Source organism: Typopeltis vanoorti, chromosome 15 (assembly GCF_054136105.1).
Source record: "Typopeltis vanoorti isolate ZY-2024b chromosome 15, IOZ_Tvanoo_1.0, whole genome shotgun sequence".
Lineage (NCBI taxonomy): Eukaryota > Metazoa > Arthropoda > Arachnida > Uropygi > Thelyphonidae > Typopeltis > Typopeltis vanoorti.
In genome coordinates, this window is record NC_143563.1 from 82,190,033 (window position 1) to 82,214,781 (window position 24,749).

Consider the following 24,749-nt stretch of genomic DNA (forward strand, 5'->3'; position numbering starts at 1 on the left):
ATTGTGATCTGAATTACTAAGAGGAGTGATCACCTCAACATTGTACTTGGAATGAGAACTGGTTAAGAAAAGATTCGGCGTGTTGGATACTCAGGAATTCTGGTTAGGATATGAGCATTTGCTTTTAGGTCCATGTTCACAGCAAATATCTCTGCTTCTCTTTCAGCATGGTTAGTGGAATTGAATTGCAGGTGCCTCTTAGAGTTTTGAAGACCAAGGAAAATGATTTCACTGTTATGAGTAGTTGTATTCTAGGAAATCAAGCTTCAAGAATAAGAAATCCAAAGAGGTCAGCATTGGAGGAGCAGTAAAGACAACAGATGAATGATACATAATGATGCTTGGAAATCTTGATTCCCAGATGGTCAAAAAAGGGAAGATTCAAGATTAGTCATTCTCTGCCAAGAAACATCAGATCACACCAAAATACACCTACTACCCTCTTGATGGTGGAAAGAATCATCATATTTGGTATTCAGTCAAAAATAAGAGATAAGGTTGGGAGGTGATGACGTGCATCATTTAATTTGCTTAATTATACTCACAAATGTTGGTGAAGTAAATGTAGAAGAAACAACTTTTTGTCAGTTTTTTTTCTTCTAAATTTTGGAATTTTTAGGAAGGTTTGTTTTATATTTTAACTAGGTTGTACTGTGTTTATTTATATTACCTGCCATGTTAGTATTTTAAAGGTGAAGAAAAAAAAGAGTGGGGCAACATGCTATTGGAGGAGTGAACTCTTGAACATGTTACCCATACAGAGAGCATCCTGCCTCTGTGCTGAAACATGGCTTTGATAGTGCCTTTTGCATGCTATTACACAGTCTCTCTTTTTCTTTCTTTCTTTCTTTCTTGGGCATGATCTGGCAGCACAGATGGTGAGATTATGTACCAGCTGATCAGGAAACTGCCTGAATGCATTACCCATCAGGTTGAGTCCTATGCTGTATCTGGTGGCCAACCTGCAGAACTGCTTTACTGCTGTACCCTCAAAGATGGGAAGGTTCTTGATTTTCACTTTGTTTGGTATGCTCTTGAAAGGTGATGGATCATCTACCACTGTAGATGGCAGACATATCATCATATCAAACTGTCTGTCATAGTTTTGCTATCTACACCCAATGCAATGGTAAAGAGAGAATGAAACTAGACCATGAACTTGTGCAAAAAAAAAAAAAAAAGGTCATCTGCACAGGGGGGAGCACGTCAACCTTATTCCTCAGGATACCAAAAGCAAAAGCATACCACCTGAATTTTTTAAACAAATTGCTTATCTTTCAGCAGTGTTTCCAACACTCAATGTGGACCATTGTTATATTTTAGTAGTGTGCGTGTGTGTGTGGCTCACCACCATTGTTATGCATCGCCATGTGCACCATTTTATGTCGTTGCTCTTCCTATAATATTTTAACTTCCCTTATTCTTTTTTTTTACCTCTCTACTTTAACTACAAGACTTACAAGATTTCCCTGATTAATATCTGTATCACTTCTTATGTGTTCATTCTATAAAGAAGGTAAATTCTATATCTCTAGCCAATTCCTAATTTTACTCACGTGCTTACCCTGACTGTTAAGGTTATTTCTTGCTAAAAGAAACGAATCCTCTAATTTCTTTCTGGGGCCGTCTCCTCTTCTGATATTGACAAATTTATTTTTTTATGCTGCGCCAGCCACTATCTTAGAATAGAATTGACTCTTATTCAGGGAGACTTTTCCAGACCTTTGGTGCACATAGGTGAATAAATTAAATGCTCTACTGAGGCTAAGTAAATTGTAGTTTGCAGTCGTAACCTCTATAACAACGTGCTATACCTTTCTTTCAATTCCTCCCTGCTATGGTTCAGATTAATGAGTGGTAGTTTTGGTTCATATCACAGGCAACTCTCAGGTATAAAAGAAAAACATATTTATTTGAACCTAAAGACATAATATACACTTAGACCAATCTCACTTTCAATTAGTTCAATGACATGCTAAATCAGACCTTTTCAAACTGATTAATACTCTAATACATGAACAATAAATCCTTCTCTTAAGTTAAAGACTAAACACACATAATATACACATTATACACTTCTAATCTATATTCTACCTACTATGTTTGTCTTGCATATTAAACTAGTCACAATCATCTATAATCATTCCTAACAATTTGTCTTATGGACATTAGCCACTGTCAAATAATCACTTAAAGTTCTTAAATACTGTCCATACTTGATTAATACACTACAAACACACATAATATACACATTATACTCTTCTAATCAATATTCTACCCACTGTGTTAATCTTGCATATTAAACTAGACACAATCATCTATAGTCACACACATTAAAAATATGGGAAAGAGTAATTGAAGCAAGGTTATGGCAGGAAACGAAAATTCGTGAGGAGCAGTTTGGATTTATGCCAGGAAGAGGGACAACGGATGCAATATTTGCGCTAAGGCGATTGATGGAGAAATATAGAGAGAAGAGAGATGCAAGTGGATCTGCACATGGTGTTTATAGATCTGGAAAAGGCATATGACAGAGTGGCCAGGCAGGAGGTATGGAGATGTATGAGGAAGAAGGGGGGTGTCGGAGAAGTACGTGGGTGAAGGAGATGTATGAGGGAACAGAAACTCAGGTCAAGTCTAGTGTCGGCATGACAGAAGGGTTCCCTATTGTCGTAGGGCTACACCAAGGGTCAGCTCTGAGCCCCTACCTCTTTGACCTGGTCATGGATGTACTAGTGGAGGATGTCAAGAAGGAGGCACCATGGAGCATGCTGTTTGCTGATGACATTGTTCTATGCGAATCATCCCGAGAGAAGCTTGAAAATACCCTGGAAGAGTGGAGAAAGGCATTGGAGGAGAGCGGCATGAGAATTAACCAGGTGAAGACTGAATATATGTCAACGGGAGTGACGAGGATATCGTCATACAACTCCAGGGTGAAAGGCTAATTTCAGGGAAGAAATTCAAGTACCTTGGATCGGTTGTCGAGAGGAATGGTGACCTGGATGAGGAAATACAGCACCGAATAACATGCGGTTGGATGAATTGGAGGAAGATGAGCGGGGTCCTGTACGATAAGAAAGTGAGTTGTAAGAGGAAAGGAAAGCTCTATAAGATGGTGGTGAGGCCGGCGATGCTCCATGGTGCGGAGACGTGGCCTTATAACCAAGGCACAGGAGAGGAAGATATGGAGGTAGTGGAGATGCGGATGTTGAGATGGATGAGTGGTGTGACAAAGAAGGACAGGATAAGGAATGACTACATCAGAGGGACGGTTAAGGTGGGAACAATTGGCAAGAAGACACAAGAAAGTAGGCTGAGGTGGTTTGGACATGTTGAGAGGAAGGGTGAGGAGTATGTTGGTAAACGAGTGGAGTATATGGAGTTGGAGGGAAGGAGGAAAAGAGGCAGGCCCAAGCTCAGGTGGAGGGATAAGATGACAGAGGATCTTAGGGAGAAAGGATGGAGTCCGAAGGATGCTCTTGACCGGAGAACTTGGAAGAGGAAGGTTAAAGATTCGTGCGCCGACCCCGTTTAACATGGGATAAGGCAGAGTGAAAGAAAGACTCTTCTAATCAATATTCTACCCACTGTGTTAGTCTTGCATATTAAACTAGACACAATCATCTATAATCATTCCTAGCAATTTGTCTTATGGACATTAGCCACTGCTAAACAATCGCTTAAAGTTCTTAAATACTGCCCACACTCATTTAATACACTACAACGATCTTTTCCTTTTTCCAACTGGATAGTTATACAACAAAATCTGTATATTACCATTTCTTGGGATAGGGTCTCCAGGTCCGTCGGAACTGTCCTTCTTTGTTTGAATTATCTTTCGAATCTGCCATAAGCCTGTGTCCACGTGGTAGGTCCTTATGGTCCTCAGTTTCCCTCATCTATTCTTGATCTGTTTCGGGCCATCCTCAATTCTAGCTGCCGGTTAATAATGTACGTATGCGATAGTGTTCCGTCGGTACTTTCAGCGAAGATAGATATGCTGACATCTCATGTTTTGTACCGGCAGAAATTCTGACATCGAAGGGAAAGGCGCACCCTCCGATACCAAACTATCGCCACGAAACTCCATCAGGAACCACTGGTCCACGAGAGAAGTCAAATCATCATCCAGGAAAACAGGCAAAAAAAGCCTTGAGAAAGAGGTGCAAACCCCTTTTTTTATTTCTCTTCTTTTTCCCCCTTTTTAGCACCCTCTTACTAGTTGTGACGCCCTCTTTCTACTTTCTGCAATCTTTTCCCGTCCGCTACTTTCATCGACCACGGCAACTTCGACACATCGCGAGATCATAGCAGCGTCTTCCAGGAACCGAATGTACGTCGCTTTCCTAAATTGCCAATACCTCAGGCCCACCCATGACCTTTGGACTATTGTTTACATCTTTTGATTTACCCATTCATTGTATACATGATGCATTTCATATAATACTAATTTATACACGAAGTTCTTTACATGGTATTACAATTCTACTAAAAGGAGGTAATTCTATTTCCATTTACAGTTAGTACTTGAGTTCTTCTTCTCCAGTAAAAGTTTTTTCTCTCAGCTGATTTTTTCTGACTTGTTAAATCCTGAATTATTTCTTTAATAAAGTTCTTCATTCAGGATGTAACACCATGATGTGTTTGTATGCAGATATTATTTAAATGACTTCTTAAATGTTTGTTAAAAGCTGTCTTTGTCTTCTAATTATTTGAAATATTTTATAGGTATTACAAATCATGATGAGTTCTCACTTGTACGTGATATACCCGAAGAAACAAAAGAACCATCAACTGGAACATTAACTCTTAGAAAGGTTTGGAAGTTGAATAATATATCATTATATTAATCTAATATATTGTTTTGTAAAGATCTTTTTGATCATACAGATCTTTGTTTTTTTCTTGAGTGATTAGGCTGGATTACACAAATATTATAAAATCTCATAAAGATTATGAAGATTGAAAGTTTTCTGCTGTAGAGCTATAAAATGTTATGATTAATATTGTAACATTATATTGAAGACCAAAACTTAATTGCAGTTATTGATACATATTAATTTCTATATAATTTAGTATGTAATGTATTAACATGTAATGTGTCCTCTGGTAACCTGCTGTTTGCGGTGCATAGTGAAGTTCTGTTTATTGTGTTTATTTGTTATGGCTGCAGACATCGTTGCTTTTTTGGATATAAGTAGGAAACTTCCAAACTATGACAGTTGCAAGTACAGAGATTTGATTTTGCAGTTAGCATGCTAAGGAACACACTAATTTTCAGTTTTTATATAATAATATTTCATTTTTTTACACTGCCAAATCATGCAGTTTGCAAGTACGTGAAAGTTTATCATAGTTTGTTGAAACAGAATGCATCATTATTATCAGGTGGCAAGAATACAAAACAATAACAACAAATTTTTTTTGATTGTTGATTTGGAATTTCTGATCATACCCTACTAGTTAATAGAACACAGAGGAGATTCAACATGCTCAATACTAATTAAAATGACTGCTTCTAATTGCTGAGGAAAATTCATGATATAGATGTAAAGAGAATGCCATTTTTCTTAATGCCAAAAAAGGTGTTGTGACTATATGTGACTATATTATTCATGTAAAGGTCAATCTTTTCGAGAGAGATAGAGAATAAACTATATCAGACACTTAAGATTCATTATTTTTCTTGTATAGTTAGAATTGTGGAGTTTGCATAATTATACAAGCATGTGTGCCACAGTAGAAAAATCACATCACAGTACAAACTATCATTTGCACATATTGATTAAGAAATATAAACTTTCTTTTATAAACTTTTATAAATTGCATTTAATTTTCAAAAATAAATTAGGTTGCACAAATACATCTGCTTTCCAGTGATAACTATCATTTTTGCACTGTGAGGAAATGAAATCCTTCCATTTCATAATGAACTTTGATTTGCTTTTACTTCACTAAATGCAAAGATGAAGGTCATATTTATTTATTTTTTTTTATATCAATTGTCTTAGTATATGCATAGTTGTATGGTCTTTGGATTAAGTCAATTTCAGTTTGTTCTCCTGTTTAATCATTTTTATGTCCCCCCCCCCCCAATCTTTACACCAGATGAAAGTACAGCAGTAATTCATAAGTACTCTCAGTGATCCATAAAAATTTTTTCTATTTTTTATATTGGCCATAAGCACTCACGGGCAATGCACTGGGATCCAATCATGCCTACAGCACATTTCAAAGATGTGGCAGCAAATCTCAGCAGTGATGTCAAAGCACTTTACGTACTGCTATGACAGTTGATTGATCATCTACTAACTAAAGAGATCACCACACAAAGTACAACAGCTGCAATCTTGAAGCCAGGGAAACAAAATAGGGTTACGTGTGATTTCTACTGTCAGCAGATGCATGATAGCTGTACAAAGATTATTAAATTAATTCACAAACTTTATCCAGCCTTGACCAACCATTATTGGGTATGCAAACAGGTGATCATCCACTGACCAAGGATGATCGCCTGCAGCCTGTTAAACAATTTTTAAACCTCTCCAACTGCACTAACAGTCCTGAACAGCACTTTTATTATTATTATTATTATTATTATTATTGTTCTGAGAAACTCCAAGGAGTCGACAGACTCATTGATGGAGGCCCTAACATTATGTCTGGAACAACTGTTCAACATTCACACAGTATCTATCATATCTTGCCTTGAACTCATTCACGGTCGTAGCACCCACAACAGACTCTGGAAGCTTATTCCACTCATTCACCACTCTCCAAGTAAAAAACCTAGCTCTAACACCCTTGTCAACCACGCTTTTGCCCAGCTTCTATGCATGGCCCCTAGTCCTCCCACCACCAGTCATATTTTCAAAAATATTTTCTGGATCAATCTTATAAAAACCCTTCAGTAATTTGAATGTCTCAATCATATCACCCCTCCTTTGCCTATCGTCCAATTTCTGCAACCCACAGATCTTCAACCTATTTTCATAAGGTTCATTCTACAGACCTGCTATCATCTTGGTCACTCGTCTCTGGACCCTCTCCACTTCCTCCCCATCACGAAGAAACCCTGGTACCCATAACTGGGCACAGAAGTCCAGATGGGGTCTTATCAAGGCTCGATACAGAGGAACAACAACTTGTTTGTCTCTGCATGTTAAAGTTTTTTCAGAAACCAAGTGATTTGGTGAGCTGTTTTAGTCACTTTTGCAATGTGCCCTCTAAACTTCAACTCCCTATCCACCAACACTCAAAAAAAGGCTAAGAAAAATTTCCTCTAGTAGCCGACTAGATTCGAAACCAAGAAGTCTTCCTTAGTGCAGTCAAACGCCGTGGTGTGTAAACGCCACATTCACTGAGCTACATAGATTCTCTTTATCACCTTTAAAGAGACTATTGCTAACAAAATTGATATACAACAGAAAGAAAACTCAAAGTGATTCAAGACCAGTGCTAGATGTGATAACATGTGTCATTGAAAATACCAAGCCTTTTAATCTTATAATGACAGCAGTACACAATTCACTAGAAACAGAAAACAAAAAATATAATGCTATCATCCTCAACTTCCCAGAAACAGGAACAGTGCTAAAGCAGGACAGATTAACAAATACCTCTCTGCACATATAAAGATGGAAGAAACTTCCCATGCATATTAGGAAAGCAATAGAGGCAGCAGATAAATTTGGTATCAAGTGGTAGAGATATTTTCAGCCAAAGGAAGTCAAAATTGGAAGATTTTAAGTTGGATTCTCTTTGACATTGTATATCAGAATGAACATATACATGTGTTCTACCTTTCAGTTGGAATGAGTCATTGGAAAGTTGAGATGAACAGTGCTTGAAACTGTAATTTGAGTTTCTGTTAGTAAAAACAGGTGAGGTTTTGCAGACTGGAGGTGGTAATGGACATTGTTGAGGTTGGAAATGAGACCACATATATTAAGTAGAACTGAAAGGTTCTATGAGGTTTACTGTTGACCACTTGGGTCAGGCTCATTTCCTATGTGATGTCTGAGTTTTGGTTTTCAAGATGACTGTTAGTAGTACTTGTTTTTTTGCACCAGTATTCCCTATTTATAATCAGTGGTTCATGCTTTAGCACTATTGACAGTATTTTGGAGTTGGTGACAGTCTCCAGTATGCAAAACCTTACCTGCTTTTCCTAACAGAAACTCAAATTACAGTTTGAAGCACTGTTCATCTCAATTTTCCTATGACTCATTTCAACTGAAAGGCAGAACACATGCTTATGTTCATTCTTATATGCAGTGTCAAAGAGTATCCAACTTAAAATCTTCCAATTTTGACTTCCTCTGACTGAAAATCTCTACAATGTTATACCAAATTCATTTGCTGCCTCTATTGCCTCCCTAATGCCACCAACTATTCCGAACTTTTTGACTTCTTCTCTTTAAATGTTCATTTTTCTTCACTCCGATTTTCCTAACAGTGAGGTCATCTCTTTCTCTCAAGGATTTTGATGCTCGCAGCAGTTCTCTTCCAACTACATGGATCAGTTAGGTTGAGACTTGAGGCCTTTGCTATCGCTAATGACATGACCTACACAAATAGTTCACATATTCACTGGAATACCAGATAACCTGAACTACTCTCCAAACACCCCGGACCTCTTCCTTACTAGTGACCCTTCTAAGTGCGCTGTGAATGCTACTTGTCCTTTAGGTAATCCAGGCTATAATCTAGTACTGATCTTTTACTCCATGGAGTAACATGCACACGTCACTCCTACCGGTGTATTGCATGGCTTTATAAAAATCTAAGTGAGATGATCCTTGCAATTTCTGTGCCTCATTTTCTTGTTGGGGTACTTTTTCCAACTTTCTGACCCAAGCACCTATACCAAGCATGTCACTGAAATAATTATCATGGCTATGGAAATATTTTTTTTATTCTACTTTACATTCCTAGCTCTTACTGTGCCTTGATTCTTCCTCAAAAGGCTCACCAAGACTGAACAAGTACAGAAGAAAGTAAACCATTTTCTTTTACTGCTAATACTAAAGCACAGAATAGCTGTAAGAAAATTATAAACTCATCCAAAATGGATTTTGAAAGAGCTAAAAGCAGAATACTTGCATCTTTTCCAAATGACAGTTATGCCTTCTGGTCTCTTGGCAAAGCCATTGGTCATAACTTCTGTCCATTACTGCTTCCACAGCAGTTACTCTCAGCAACAGTTAATCCCTTCTAGCTTCTTCTCTAATTCCTGCATGTTTGACTGTGGCAAATGCCCCTCCTCCTCATCTCAGCCATTCTAAACACTTGCCACACATGTGCTCCTTGACTTATTGCCAGAAATAAATAAAAAAAAAAACAAAAATTTATCTGAACTAGATACAAAAAAAAAGTCTTCTGCCTGTTATAGCATTTCTTTAATCATCCTAAAGGTGTGTGCTCCAGAATTAACTCTCATTCTATTGTATGTTGACTATTTATACTTTCATATTTATGCTTTCATATCTACTGGTATCTATTTCCAGCCTGGAAATTAGCCCATATACAATATAATCCCAAAAGTGTGTGGGGGGGAGAGACAAATTCTTACCATGAAACTACCATCCAATTTCTCTCACCTTAGTTCTCTCTAAAGTAATGGAGAGCACCATCAAAATCCTACTATGTGATACCTTCACTAATGGGAAATCAGCTTACCTGTCTTTCATCTCTGGACCAACACCATGGAAAATTCAGGTGAATCTTGGGTTGTCACTCTTGATATTCCCAACACTTTCAAGTAGGTCTGGCACAACGGTCTATTCAGCAAGCTCCCACCATTTGGCCCTATCCCATAACTTCTGCAACTGGATTTCCAGCCTTCTCACTGAACATATCCTATACTTGTTAGTTGATGGTTTCTTATCCTCTAACCATGCAACTAACAGTGGGATTCCACAAGGCTATGTTCTCTCACCTGCTTTGACACTCCAGTTGACTACAAACAAACCCAGTACATAGCTTTGCTGATGACAGCACACTACATTCCTCCTTTTCATATGACAAATCACCACAACCTCCAAAAATGCAAGCTCTTTCCTAAATTCTGAACTCCAAACCATCCTTCAATGGTATTTGGGTAACTTCATCAGTTTCAGTGCTAGCAAAACATAGTTCTGCTTTATTCCCATAAAAAAGAACTGTTTTCTTATGGATTTTTACACTTGAAAACACTTAAATTTCTATACAAGATGAAATTTCTTCTTGGGATTACTCTATCATCAACTCTTGGTATTACAGTTATTGCTTCTTTGGAATAAAAAAAAATAAGGATTTCTCTTTCATTCAAGGCATTACTTTTACTTCTGAACAGCTATTAACTATTAACTGTGTGGGAAGCTTTCAGTATTGAGATCTCCTTTTAAGGTAAATAAAGAGTTAAAAAATAAATAAAATGTGGTCTTCAATACCGAAAGCTTCCCACTGAATTGCTAAGCCACAGAAACTTATGTTTTCACCTATTAACTTATTATGTCCAAACTGCAACCCCCACCCAACCATTGAATACTGTTCTCATATCTGGGTGGTACCACTAAGAGTTCCCTAAAAACATTTGACTTAATATAGAAGAGAGCAGATAAATTGGTTGATTACACCTTTCTCACTAATTCACTCCACTCATTTCTATGCAGATGTTCAGTTTTTGCTGCTTGCATCTTATATAAATACTGCCACACCAATATACATCTGAACTGACCATAATTTTTCTGGTAGTTTCTGTCCTCTGTTAAATTTATTGAGGCATGTGCAGTAACTACTCAACACCCATTCACAGTTCAACTCTAAACCCACAGGCCAGCAGTACACCTTTTCAAACTAAATGTGAACAGTTTCTTCTCGCTCACCAATGGTACTAACATACTATAAGTTACTTGTCCTCTTATGTAACTTTATAGAATTATCATAATTTTTTTTTTTAATATTCATTTTTGCTGTAATAATTCTGCATTAGTTTTAAGAAGCTAACATTTCATCTTCCAAACAAAAGACATCTTTTTTTTTTCCCAATGATTTCCTTTTTTCTGTGTGCATTATCATTATTTATTCTTATTAATAGCACTATGCTCACGAATGAGAGATGGGTATTAAAAATGAGTGAAAAAAGCACCAAATATGTTATTTGTATTTATCCAGAAATGATTGCAATATTATTCATCTTTTTTGCTAAAAGTGCAGAATATTGGAATGATGGGCACCGCTTCAGTGAAGTTTCATCATTAAAATATCTATAAAAAAAAAAAGTCATAAGACAGGAACAGAATATGCACAAGAAAATGATTGAAGTAAGATTGTGAATAAGGGATAGTCTTAATTGAATTCCCCTTTTCTCTTATGCAACACATTTTTATTGCTAAATTTTTTTTTATTTTTTATCTTGCCACTTGCTAATAAAAAGAAAAAAAAACTGTAATTTTTATATAAGCCAGAGAGTGTTATCATATTCATTATTCTCAAATACACTTCATAATCCCAGCAGAAATAGTGAAGAATATTGAGAAAGCATTCCTGCCATTACATTAAACTGGTCTTTTAAGGGTGTGTCATAAGAAACATACAATATATAAAGAAGATGATAAACTATCGTTGTTCAAGTGATACCTTTATGACCTTATTGAAAACCGTATCTTTCAAACTATATCATATTTTGAGAATAAATCTTCTAAAGACAGTCATTGCATAGTAATTAAAACATGTGTAAGAGATCTGGGAGAGGAAATATAATGAATATAAAATTGATTATATTTCCTCTTCACCATGAATGAAATTCTCCAGCAGTTCCTTTTTCTCCTGAATATTTCCTTTCAAATATTTTCCTGTATAATTTATCTGCAAAATAAACAGTAGTTGTAGTAGGTAAGCAGAGCCCTGCAGCATACCACTAGTCACCCGCTTTCTCCTGGATCCTGTTCCTCCATATAGTTCCCTTTAATATCAGTCCATCAGCCACCTTTATATCCATATCACCAGTTTCATATCCATCCTTATTTGTTCCAATTTGCATGACAGTATTCTGTGTGGTATCTATCAAATGCCTTTGTAAAATTCAGCAATATCAGTGTATAACTATTTTATTTATCTAACTCAGCTATCACTTTATTTAAAAAAGTTAGTAAATTTGCCAGCCGGGTTGGCTAAGTGGTTAGCGTATCTGTTCTCCAACCATAGTGGTTTGAATCCCACTACGGGAATGGAATGGAATGTTGTCATTGTCTTTAGGTGGGAGATAAATTTCATTTCCCAGTGTGAGACTATTGCTGCTTATTTGAAGCTTGAAGCAGCTTGAAAAAGTTCCATGTTTGGTCTCTAAAGCAGGATTTCTGGACTCTGTAAAAAAAAATAAATAAAAAATACAAAAATATATAAAATTAATGGGAAAAAAAATCCTTAGCCCACCCATGATACGAATGTACTCAATGTTTATAGATGCCTTTTGTGGATGGGAGCCACATAAAACACTAATGCATGACCTAACACATTTTATAAAGCTGCTGCCCCACCACAGAGGATCATGTTTTTATCAACCCATTTCTGAATTCTCTGTCTTTGATCAACTTTTCCAATACTTTTACCACTACACACCCAAATATTCATTGGATACTAATTTATTTACACAGTCTTTGAGTTTTCTTTATGTAATGGAACTATTTTGCTTTCCTTCAACTTCTTTGGAACTTCAGCAGAGGTGAGACTAAGTTAACAGCTCAGTTAGAAGCAATGCCAATTCCTTTGCACATTCTCATACTATGTGAGGTGATATCTCATCTAATCCTATGATCATATTTACATGGAAATTCTGGGATATTCTCAGTTAGTTCATCAGCTTCTATTCTAACATCAGTTCTTGTCACATCTGCTATAGCAATATCCTCACTTCAGTGTTGGACCCTTGCAAAGTGGCCACTCAGTAATTTAACACTGTTTTGTCTACTTCTGTCACTTTGCTACCTGTTTCGCTAATTTATTCTTATGATATGATTTTTCCATCCTTACCATCTTGGTCATCTTTCTTGCCTGCTTGAAAAAGCAAGCTTATAACATGGGATAATAGACACTGCATTCCTAAATGAGCAAGATTCTGATCTTTGAAGATTAATTTCATCAAAAATGCACCTATTTTTTATCCATATTAAAGCATGGCAGTAGTAAATAAAATATTCAGTACGTATAAAATGAGTAGCTATTAAAATAGTTCTTTATTTTCAAGATTAATACATCATAACCACATCTTAATCACATATTTTTTAGCCTGCATGTTGAAGTTTAAGGCTCATAAGAGGTTGACGTCTGCTTTTTTCAAGAATCTCTCAATGAAAACCTGATTTGCAGTTTTCATATTCTGATTGTAGACATCCTTTGTTCTTGTATACCCTTTGAATGTCATTGCTTCATTTACTATCAAACTGATTCAGAACTTGAACTTCCAACTTTACTTCTAATGAATGGGATTTCCTAGTCCTTTTTTCTTTCCTTGGTCTTTATTCTCATTCTTTTTTTTCACGCTTAGTTTCCTTTCTGTTTTTCTCTTGTCATACATCCCAAATCTCGTAGAAGTTATTTAAAGTTATTTAAAGACAATACCACATAGACCAATAAGGCAATAGGGACATGAAATGTGCTAAGTGTCCATTTCATGTCCCTACTACTACAAAGTCATACATACGGTGCATGCATGACTTTGGATAGGAAACAGTGAGTGTCCTTATATATAAAAACACAGCATAATGAAAGCATGTATAATGAGAGTTACCCACATATCTCTCACAGTGTTTTTTTTTTTATGTTGCAGCAGCTTAATGATACCACTCATCCATCTAACTCCTACCTGATTTATCCTCTGACCTTGGATATACAATGTAATATTGGTTTCTTCCAATATCCCTACCATCTTTCATTTGCTGCTAACATACTCCCTTTGCAGATTCCTGTGGCATGATATTGTTGGAAGCTACCTTCTAAGCTTGTCATATTCACCTGCCATGAGTTCCACATGTACCCATTGTGACTGAAAATTCCACGTTTCACAACATCCATGACAGGTCTGCATGATCACTCTTCCCAGTCAGAGATGTATCCACCTTTGTCATGGATAGAGCTTCTGATTCTATGACCAGATCCAACATTCTCAAAACCCAAATCCCTTCCAATATTTCTGCAAATTTTTCCCAATCCATGTACATATGAAAAGCATTTTGTGTGCAAGTTTGCAGTCTCAGACTCAATGTATGTGGTAACCTGTGTTTACAATATTGAAAGCCACATGCCACAGGCTCTTAATTTGATGGCAGTGTTGATGTTGCTGTTTCAACACATTGGTTCAGCCATTCAGATTTAAACAAATTTGCAATTATTTTTACTTTTGACGATGATGGGGGTTAAACTCACTAAAACTGCTAATGTAATATTTCGCACATTAATATTGTCCTTTTTTCATCAGGCTATAAGCTGATGTTATGAGAACTAAATTAATTTGCTGAAATTTGTGTAGCTATAAAAATCCAGCACTATTTGCATGAGTTCAAGTGATTGCACTGTCTAGCCAGTAATCACTGAAAACAGTATGTTGATGTCAGAAAAAAATGATGTCAGAAAAAAATTTCTGACATCAGTATCAATTTACCCACATGGGACAGGCTAAAAGTAACCAATTAGTGCAATATTGGAGTGGAGACATTGAAGAAATTACTGAATAGGTGATAAATATGATTTATCATATAATTCATTTTTATAATGTGTTCAAAAGTTATTGATTGTAAATTAGAAATTCTGAAAGCAAAAATTCCATGCATGTATCTTAGAGGGGATATGTTTCCATAAATTGTTAGCAGAGGTAATCTTAGGCAGTATGGTCACTTAAATAGAATGGGAGAGGAAAGATTAGCAAAAACAAGTGTTCACTTCCAGGTTGACAGGAAAAAGACTTGGAGGAAGACCAAGATATAGGTGGATTGATACAGTAAAAAGTGCCTTAGAAGACAGAAATATAAGATCTGATAATGTTTGAGTCTTGACAGATTGCTCAGTCTATATTTTGGTTTAAGCCAATAAGAATACAATTTGGTCGACTAAACCCCAAATTGCTAGCCCATCCTCGTTTGTTCAGTATCCAGGTCCAGGTAGATAACTAACAGGGTGTACCACGAGAAGGTGAGGATTGGACATTAGATCAGAAGCCATGGTTGGTTCTCTGCATTTTAACACTATGTGGAGGTCTCCTCTCAGTTATACAGCATTGACTCTTAAGTACCTCCTAGCAGATTGATTTGGAGGAAAATTGTTAATAGGAAGTTAGTAATGATGTGTAAGTTTTTCATGTAGTACTATCATAATATCCTGTACACCCCTTGAGGGTACATGTCAGGAATTTGATGATGATATTTCCATTACATAATCTTAGCAGGTGAATCAATTCCGTGTCCATTCCTCCTGATCTGTGTAGTTGAATTCTCCCATAATATTTATTTGACATGCACTTATTGTGGAAATTTGCATATCATGTCTTCCATGTTATCCATTGCACTTCCTGACCTGTAGCAACAAGCTATATGTTTTATCCTCATGTCCTCTTACAACATACAAATGAACTGCCATCTAAGTGCTCATCTTCCTGATCACTTACTCATCTGTATCATTAGCAGTACCCCATCTTCTGTCCTATTTTCTCTGTGATACTTCTGAAAATACTATTCCTCTCATTTTATCCTTGTAACTATATCATCTGTTGTCAGTCTAGTTCTTAACTGCTACTTATAACTTTAGGCTAACTTTATACCAACCAATTCCAAAAACTCCTTCCTCTTATTTCTGAAACTTATAGGATTAGTATACACAAACTGTAGCATCCCATTTGATCCTCATGAGATTCTACAGTTTTTTACACCTTAATTACCGATGTTTGAATTGAGAGAGAGAGAGAGAGAGAGACTAGATTCTGTATTTTTTGGTGATTTTCATATTCATTCACTCACCTCATGGGTGCCTGTTCATTTGTTTTTTAAATATTATTCACTATAAATAAAAATGAATATTATTATTACATTCATTTTTAATTTGTTTATTGAATGGGTGCATTCAATAAACTGCTGCACCTAGTTTATTTATCTATTTTTTATTTAATTTTCTAATGTGAATCCTATCCATGGAAGATTGTAAATATATAATACATTAGTACATTAAATAGTTTATTCTAAGGGCTAGATAATCTTGAAATCCTGCCTTTGAAACCAAACATAGAGCATTTTTAAGTCTCATCTGTCCTCCATTAAGCAGTGTGGTGGTCTCACACCAGGTAATGAAAATCACGTATTGTTTGGAATCATTCGTGCAGCTTTTAGGTCTGAGAGCAGAAATGCTATTCATGTCTCACTTAAGCCAACACATCATCATAAATGGAGGAAATGTTACTTGAGAATAATTGGAGCCTTTCTACATCATTATAACCTGTACAAGAATGATTTTTTTTTAAAAATCGATTTCTTGCATTTGTTAAATAGTTCTCTGAAAATAATCATCTGTTTAATTAATTACCATTGCCAGTTTGGTTAGCCAAGTGAGGAGCATCTCTTTTCTCCATCTAATGGGCTAGATTTTCATTGAATCCCAATCTGTGCGGTGTCTGTTTGAATGTCTTTATGTGGTAATGAATTCCATTTACTTGATGTGAGATTAGTATCTTGCCTTTTGGACACCTGAAGTGGATTAAAAAACCATCATGTTTAATCTTTGAAGCAGAGTTTCCAAATTATCTAGTGTTTAGCTCAATTGTCACAGTAATGTGTTATGGTTTCCAAACTTTTGTGCATAGGATTGACATAAAACAAAAGTGTTTAAAATTTGCAGTATATAATTGTGTTAAATTAACTTGTGTGTGTGGTTGTTTCTCAAATTGTTGCTGTACATTCTCAGCATAATTAAATGCATGGCTTGATTTCTGTCTTCCTTAATGGTTTCTGCAGTCATTTGTAATAGCCATGAAAAGGCTGCTGTTACACTAGGAAAGTATTAGCCTTAATAAACCATATTTAAATTTAAAAAAATATTAAGATCATTGAAATATAGTTAATCTGCAAATATCCTGCTCACTCTTCAAAATATGGATTGATGAGGTCAGCATAAATTTCTTGTAATAGCTTCAGTTCAGATAGTCTTGACTGCTGACACAGAAAAGTTGTGAATTAAAATATTTTAATGAAGTACAGTGTTTGCAACAAATAGGTAGGAGTAATGAGAAAAGTTTTTAAGTAATTCAAGTTTGAAGACTTGAATTATAATCTTTAGTGAATACTTCTTGTGAAGGTTTCTCAATGGAACAGAGATAGATAGAATGAAAGATGAATGGCAGTAGCCCATTTAATGTGTTATCAGTTCAACTGTAAATGTACATTGGACAGCTGTTGCTCTTATTATTATAGTAGAAATCGATGTCAGTTCTGCTGAACAGCACCTGTGGAAATATATATATGAAACTGACCATTAGTGAGCCAGTTGAGAGAGTATCAGAGAGGTAGAGGGAGAGAGGTGGGGGGTCATCATTTTAACTCTTTTCTTTTAGAGAGCATCAAGAATTTTTAGAGAGGCTTCTTTGGTACACTACCTTAAATATAAGAGCAGTATTCTTTGGTTGAACAGATTTGGAATATGTGTAAGTTAGAAGCTGGACAGATGAAAAAGGATGAGTTTTGTCAAGGATGTTTGATGTGTTTGTGCCAGGAAAGTATTAGGGGGATAAGTCTGAGAAGAGAGAGAGAGATCTAGTCTTGACTGTTGAGCTGAGCATCATCAAAAGTTAGTGGAGAAGAGCCATGATTTTTATTTTTGCAGGAAGAAAGGAAAATTGTGCTTTTTATCACATGTGACATCCGTAGATGCCGTATGGTCACTCCTGTACCCCACTGGGTTTTGGGAGTGAAGTCTTCTGCTAGAATAAGTGGTAGGGTTACAGATTCCCTTTCTACACAGAGTTTGTAGGACAGTCACGAACATTCATGCCTATGGCAGGATTCGAACCCACAGCTTCTTGGCTGGAGAGTGGACACAGTAACCACTCGGCAAACCAAGCTGGCAGTTGTGCTTTGGAAGCATTTAAATGACTAGGTAGACATTACCCTATTGAAGAATGTATGGAGTTTGGGATACTGGTTACGGAATGTTGAAGCTAGGTGTGTGTGTGCGTGTGCGTGCGTGCGTGCATGCGCACTGTAAGGTTTATCACACAAGTAGGAGAAATAAGAAGTGCTCATTTGTAAACAAAACCATGGCTGGGGTTTGAGGAAGAGGGGTAATAAATATCAGAACCCTGATTTAGTAGGAAAACCCATAGGAAAAAACACTCCACCAATACACACACAGGTAACCCTCGCATAACGCAGATGTTAGGTTCCATAGAAATGCCACATTATATAAAATCGTGTTATGCACGATTCAGATTACACAGAAAAAGGGTTATGTTCCAAAATTGGTTTCTTTTTTTCTTCTATTTTTTATTATATAAACAACAATGACATATCCAACAAAAATATATTTTTTATTTAATTCAGGTAATTCATGTAAGTTAAGAAAACATAAACTATGAAACAAATACATGGTATGAAATTATAAAAATTACAAATTGTACGTAAACTTCGTTGCACATAATGCATAAATGTTTTAAGCAAAATAAAATAAAGTGCATATTTTAATCATCATCACTGTCTTCAAAAATAACATTTTGTAGATGTTCTTTATTTACGAGTGGACAGACGTCGTCATTACTTGAAATCTCTTGGACATCATTTGTATAATTCTCATTCATACTTCAGCTGGTTTAGTTATTAAGAAGTCAGTAATAAAACCTTGCTTACCACTATGCTGCAATTTTTTATTAAGTTCATAATATGCACCTAAACAAATATCCAATTGTCTTCTGAATTTTCTGGAGCACTCCATTGAGCGATCATTATCCATAAAGTAACTTCCTAACATTCTTGCCATGTCAATTTCTTTTAATTTGTTAATGTCTGTTAATTTCTTTGAACTGAATTCTTTAACAGATTCATCACAATCAGAGAATCTTCAGCAGAACTTTCCCCCAACATTTGGTTCGATGTCATTTATTAATTGTACCAGTTCTTTTTCATTTAAATCTGTTTTCCCACAATTAATTCACTAATTTCTTTTCACTCACATTGCAAACGCTCTCTCCACCAAAAATGTCTGTAACATTTATTATACAACTTAGCTCGGCATCCACGGGAGGTATGAAATTTTGTTACAGAATGGCTTCAGGCCATGTTTTTTTTCAGCAAGCATTCAGTGTAGAGGGTTGTAATTCCTTAATGGACAGAGAAATAATTTTCACACAATTCAGTATTGAAAACTCTTTCCACACTTGAGGCAGTGTCATGTAATTAAAATAATAATAAACTTAAATATTGATATTATTCCTTGGTCAAGTGGTTGAATAAGTGAAGTAGTATTAGGCGGAAAAAAAAAGTTATTTTAATATTCGAATGGCTTAAATTTGTTGCAAACATGCTAGCTGTAACTCATGCCTTTTTGTTGGCCTGCCAATAAACTTGTTGTGCCCTTTCATAGCACAAGGATTTGAGGATCAGTTAATAAACATTGGTTTTGTAATATAATCAACTGATGCATTACTACAAAACAGTAGAGTAATTCTATCTTTGGAAACTTTGAATCCAGCAACTGATCTTTCATTTTTTGAAATATAGGTGCGTTTTGGTATTTTTGTAATGTAGAAATTATGAAAAAATAAAAAAATGTAGAAATTCATTGTACACAGATTTCTGGGAATGCATCCACTGCGTAAGGAGTTGCCTATATCTTATTGTAACCTCTGTCAGTTATATTTATCAGCTATATCAGCTATGTTTTATACTTGTGCCTAATATATTGTTTAGCTGTACACCTTTCAGGCATCTATGTCTATTAAAAGTACATATCAAAAATTGATCAAGATGGTGATATCTTGTTTATTGCATAATTAAAAAATATAAAATTGAATTAAAAATTTCTTTCAGGAGAAGAAGGACAAAGATAAAGATCAAAAAATGGAGCAGTTAAAAAAAAAACTTAAAACTGATGATGATTGTAAGTAGATTATTATAAGTCCAATAAGTGTCATTTCATTCTTGCATAGAATAATGTAAATGTTGATACACACAGTCGTTTCTCACCATAGAAATAGTAGTGGATGATTTGTTTTAGTGAATTTCCTTTAGAACCATTAATGTTTCAGGATCTAATGATGAACGTAAGCCCTTTAAGGCATTGAATCAACAAGGTCCGTGATACTATGGCTATGGCATGACACCAAGCATGAAGCAGGAGTTGGTTTCCTTCTGAGCAAAAAAGCTAGAAAGTCACTCTCGGGCTACAAACCAGTCAATGAACGAATCATGGCAGCAAGATTTCAAGCAAAACATTTTAAAATATCGATAGTCCAGATATATGCACCCACATCTGACAGCACAGATGAGCATATTGACTTATTTTACAAAGATCTGACAGAGACAATTATTGAAGGAGATTGGAATGCCAAAGTCGGAATATATAATGATGGTTTGGAAAGAGTCATGGGAAAATAAGATTTCAGAGAAAGAAATGAACAAGGTGAAAAAATGTTAGAATTTGCTGTGGACCACAATATGATGTTAGAGGAGAAACTTAAAAGTATGGACAAAGAAAAAAATTCGAATCTAAGAGTGAAAGGAGTAATGAAGGCAATAGAAGATGCAGTTAAAGAAACTGTACTAGAGGAAGAGAAGATCAAGTAGAAATGGATTAGACAAGAAACACTGAAGTTAGTACAGGAGAAAAGAATGTTGAAGATAAAAGGGATACATCAGAACAATTAGAGGAGCAATATAGAAGAAAGTGTAATGAGGTGAAAAAAAGCAGTCAGCCAGATAAGATGAAATGAGAAGCCCAATGCAGTAATATAGAACAGTACTATGGAAAGCATAAAACTACGAAGTTTACAAAATGATTAGAACATTAATAGAAGGTGGCAACCAAAACAGACCACAGTTAAAGATGAAAAAGGCAAAATATTGATTAATAAAAATAAAATTGTACAGCGATGGACAAGATACTGTAGTGGAATTATATGAAAAAAAAGCTTGATTTAGATTGCTTTTGGGAAACTGACTGAAGATTTGAAGCAGATATCACCACCAGTAATGAGTATGATATATAATCGCTTGATTGGTATTGCGGACCTTGTTGATCCAGGTGATGTCAGAGCCAGCACGTAGTAGCTGTTGATCATATATATGCATCAGATAACAATCATGTTTTTTCTTTACCGTCAGAGCATCGACACTCATCTGACCGACCCTCCTCCTTTATTCAGGCTTTGGACTGGCATGAGACCCCCTGAGGATTCCACGGTGGCTTTTTGCTTTGCTTCCTGGCAAATCAGAATTAACTTACAGCAGATTATTCATTGCTTTAAACGGCTTACGTTCTTCATTAGATCCCGAAACATTAATGGTTGACTTTGAAAAAGCAACTAGCAACGCTTTTTCTAACATGTTTACATCAACAACTATAAAAAGTTGTTTATTTCATATGGCACAAAATATTTATCACAAAAATTGTTGCCATTGGTTTCAAGTTATGCTATCAAACAGATGCTGAATTCAACACAAAAATTAAATGCTTCACAGCATTAGCATTTTTTCCAATGAGCGATGTTACTGATGGATTTGTTGAATTGACGATCCACAGCAAAAAGTTAATTATTTACGCAGTATTTCTTTTAATTTGCATGATTTTAAAATGACTTCATTATGTTATATATCACTGACATTCATCTTAATAAAGATTTGCCTTTTTAATGAATTTATAATACCCTTTATCATCCATTGATTATTTACAAAAATGAATGTAAAATGTCTTACGGCGTAAATGTTTTACGGCGTAAATGTTTACGGCGAATATGTTTACGGCGAATTTTCCTAGAACTGTTCGATAGCTATGTCCAACCAGAAATAATAAAAATCGATAATGAGGAAATTAAACAAGTAGATCATCACATATACTTAGGACAACAGATATCAATGGAACCAAATATCATGGACAAAATTAAAAGGTGCACTATGCTTGAGTGGAAGCATTTGGAAAATTACATTCAATATTCCAAAGCTAACTACCATTATGCCCGAAGAGAAAAGTTTTTAACCAATGTATTCTTTCTGTACTGACATATGGCTGTGAAACATCGACAGACAATTTTGGAGTAATCTTGGAAAGGCCTTCATCCAGCAGTGGATCGACAGTGGCTGATAATGATGATGATACACACACATACATATGAGGCGTTTTCAAAAAAAAGACCGAACTCTTTAAATAGCGTGCCATCTGGCACAGAGAGCATCTGCGGCTACTGAGTGCACCTAGCAATAGGTTTTGACAACAAACTGCCATTTGTCTCTTTGTGCTATGAGCATTAATCATAGAGTTACATCTGTTAAAGTGAGCATGTGCACAAGCTGTTCGTTGGATTAGTGACAAAGCATCAATGACAGAGCTTGAAAGACAACTGTGTGTGAGTGAAATTTTGCAGACATTTCAATTTCCTAATCAAGCATATGAGGAGGACTGTATGAGCCGAACACAGTGCTATGAGTGGTTTAAACATTTTAAAAAGGGCAGAACGGTGTTGTTGGTTGTGTTTTTTGATTGGAAAGGCATTATGAATTTGTACCACATGGTCAGATGGTAAACAAAGAGTTGCACTAGGAAGTTTTAGCACGTTTGAAGGGATGCTCTGTGCAGAATGAGGCCAGAATTGTGGGAAAACTAGACTTGGATGTTGCACCACGATAATGTGCTGGTTCGCGTGTTGCTCCTCATCTTCAGTTATATGGCAAAACATCAGACATCCATTGCACCCCATCTACCCTATTCTCCAAACTTAACCCCAGCAGTCTTTTTCCTGTTTCCCAAACTTAAAACCACTTTGAAAGGACATTGTTTCCAAACCATAGAGGAGATTCAGGAAAATGCAATAAGAGAATTATGCGGCATCACAGAAAGTGCATTCCAAGGAAGAAATGTTGGGAATGGTATATTGCCAGTAGAGGGGGGGGGGACTACCTCAAAATGGGACAGTGCTTAAAATGTAAAATGACCAATAAAGTCTAATAGCAAAAGTTTGGTCTTTTTTTGAACATGCCTAGTATATCCTAACTTTAAATGAAGAGAGCATGCAATGTTTTTTATTGTAAGCTGTTAAAATGAAAAAGAAGCACCATATCATTAAAAAAAAAAAAAACTAAAGGTGCATTTTCTAAATGTTAATTTTACAACTTTTTTTTTTGTACAGTTAAGTTACAAGTACTTAGTTGCTCTTTCAATCAATCTCTGTGTGGTTATTATGTATTTATTTGTTTATTTTGTATTTGATAATGGTGCTTGATAATGGAGTATTAATTAGACAAACTGCTGTATCATATAATCTTTTATTACTTGTTTAAATATATTTCTAGTTAATATGCATGCTAATTTTTTTTTTTTTTCTAAATTTCAGTAAACTGGGTAGACCAATCAAAAACATTGCGAGAGCAAGGTATTAATGAGGAAGAGACATTGCTTTTACGGCGTAAGTTTTTTTTCTCGGATCAAAATGTTGACTCAGGAGATCCTGTTCAGTTGAACCTTTTATATGTTCAGGTTTGTCTGATTTTTTTTAAAAATCTGCTTTATGCATAAATTACAGATTTTTTTTTTTTCAGTGTAATTATTTACACATAATCATTTAAAGTGCATTTCAAATTAATTATGGACTAAGAAATATGTGGTTTTAATTTTTTTTATTTATTTAATTTTTTGTATTTTTCATTTATTTTTTACATTATCATTACAAAAAACCTGCTCTGGAGCAAAAACAGGAACTTTTTTATCGCCCTGCCTTTTACTGGAAGCCACTTCAGACCTCCAGTAAAAGGCAGGATGGTGGTCTTGCTCTGTGCTCTAGGCAAGAATTTCATCACCTAAAGACATTCACAAACATCCATGTCCACAACAGCATTCAGACTTACAACTCATGAGTTGGAAAGTATGCTAACCACCCTGCCAACTGGGCATTAGTATGGGGGGGGGGTGATCAAAAAAGCTCTGTGAATAATATCACTACTAATGTCTCATGACAGATGAATGTTAGGGGTATGACTTCTTGTGGCAGCCTAACCACTGCTCACTGCATCATCAGTTCATTTAAATTAACACATTTGCTGTGCTTTCTGAAGACAAGTATTTTGAGCAGAATGCCAAACTGAAAATCAGAAACTTTTGTCTTAAGTTTGTCAAGACAGAAATTCAATACCCATGAACTGGAAATGATAGTCTATGGAGTATTGTGTCAGAAATTAAGGAATAAAAAAATAAATATTTTTCAAGTGGTTTCAAGGATTTTGTTGAAGAAATTATTCGTTGGAAGATGAAAAGAGAAGCAGTAACCTGTCAGCATTACAAAACAACGAAAACTTCACCTAAGCCATTTCTCTAATCCAGTGATATGGATATTTAGTTATTTAACTAATCAAAGGGACCAGTCTTTCATTTGTCTCAATTCAGACCATCCTGGCTGATAATGCAGACACAAACTCTATCTACAAAGCTTATTCCATGTATTCTCATAGCCTGAAAAAACGACACTTGTGTTTTCATTTTCATCTAAGTCATAGAACTTAGTGCTATGTTTAGGGTCAAAAGTGATAATG

The 24,749-nt window shown here is 35.6% G+C and overlaps 1 protein-coding gene across 1 annotated transcript in view; it reads left to right on the top strand.

Annotated features, from left to right (window-relative positions):
* Positions 1 to 24,749, top strand: part of rhea (Talin_middle and talin-RS domain-containing protein rhea) — a 709,058-nt gene that overhangs the window by 170,239 nt on the left and 514,070 nt on the right. The window contains exons 5-7 of the mRNA XM_090405775.1: positions 4,732 to 4,820; positions 20,043 to 20,112; positions 23,558 to 23,700. Coding sequence (XP_090261901.1) covers positions 4,732 to 4,820; positions 20,043 to 20,112; positions 23,558 to 23,700 — 302 coding nt within the window. The remainder of the gene's footprint in view (positions 1 to 4,731; positions 4,821 to 20,042; positions 20,113 to 23,557; positions 23,701 to 24,749) is intronic.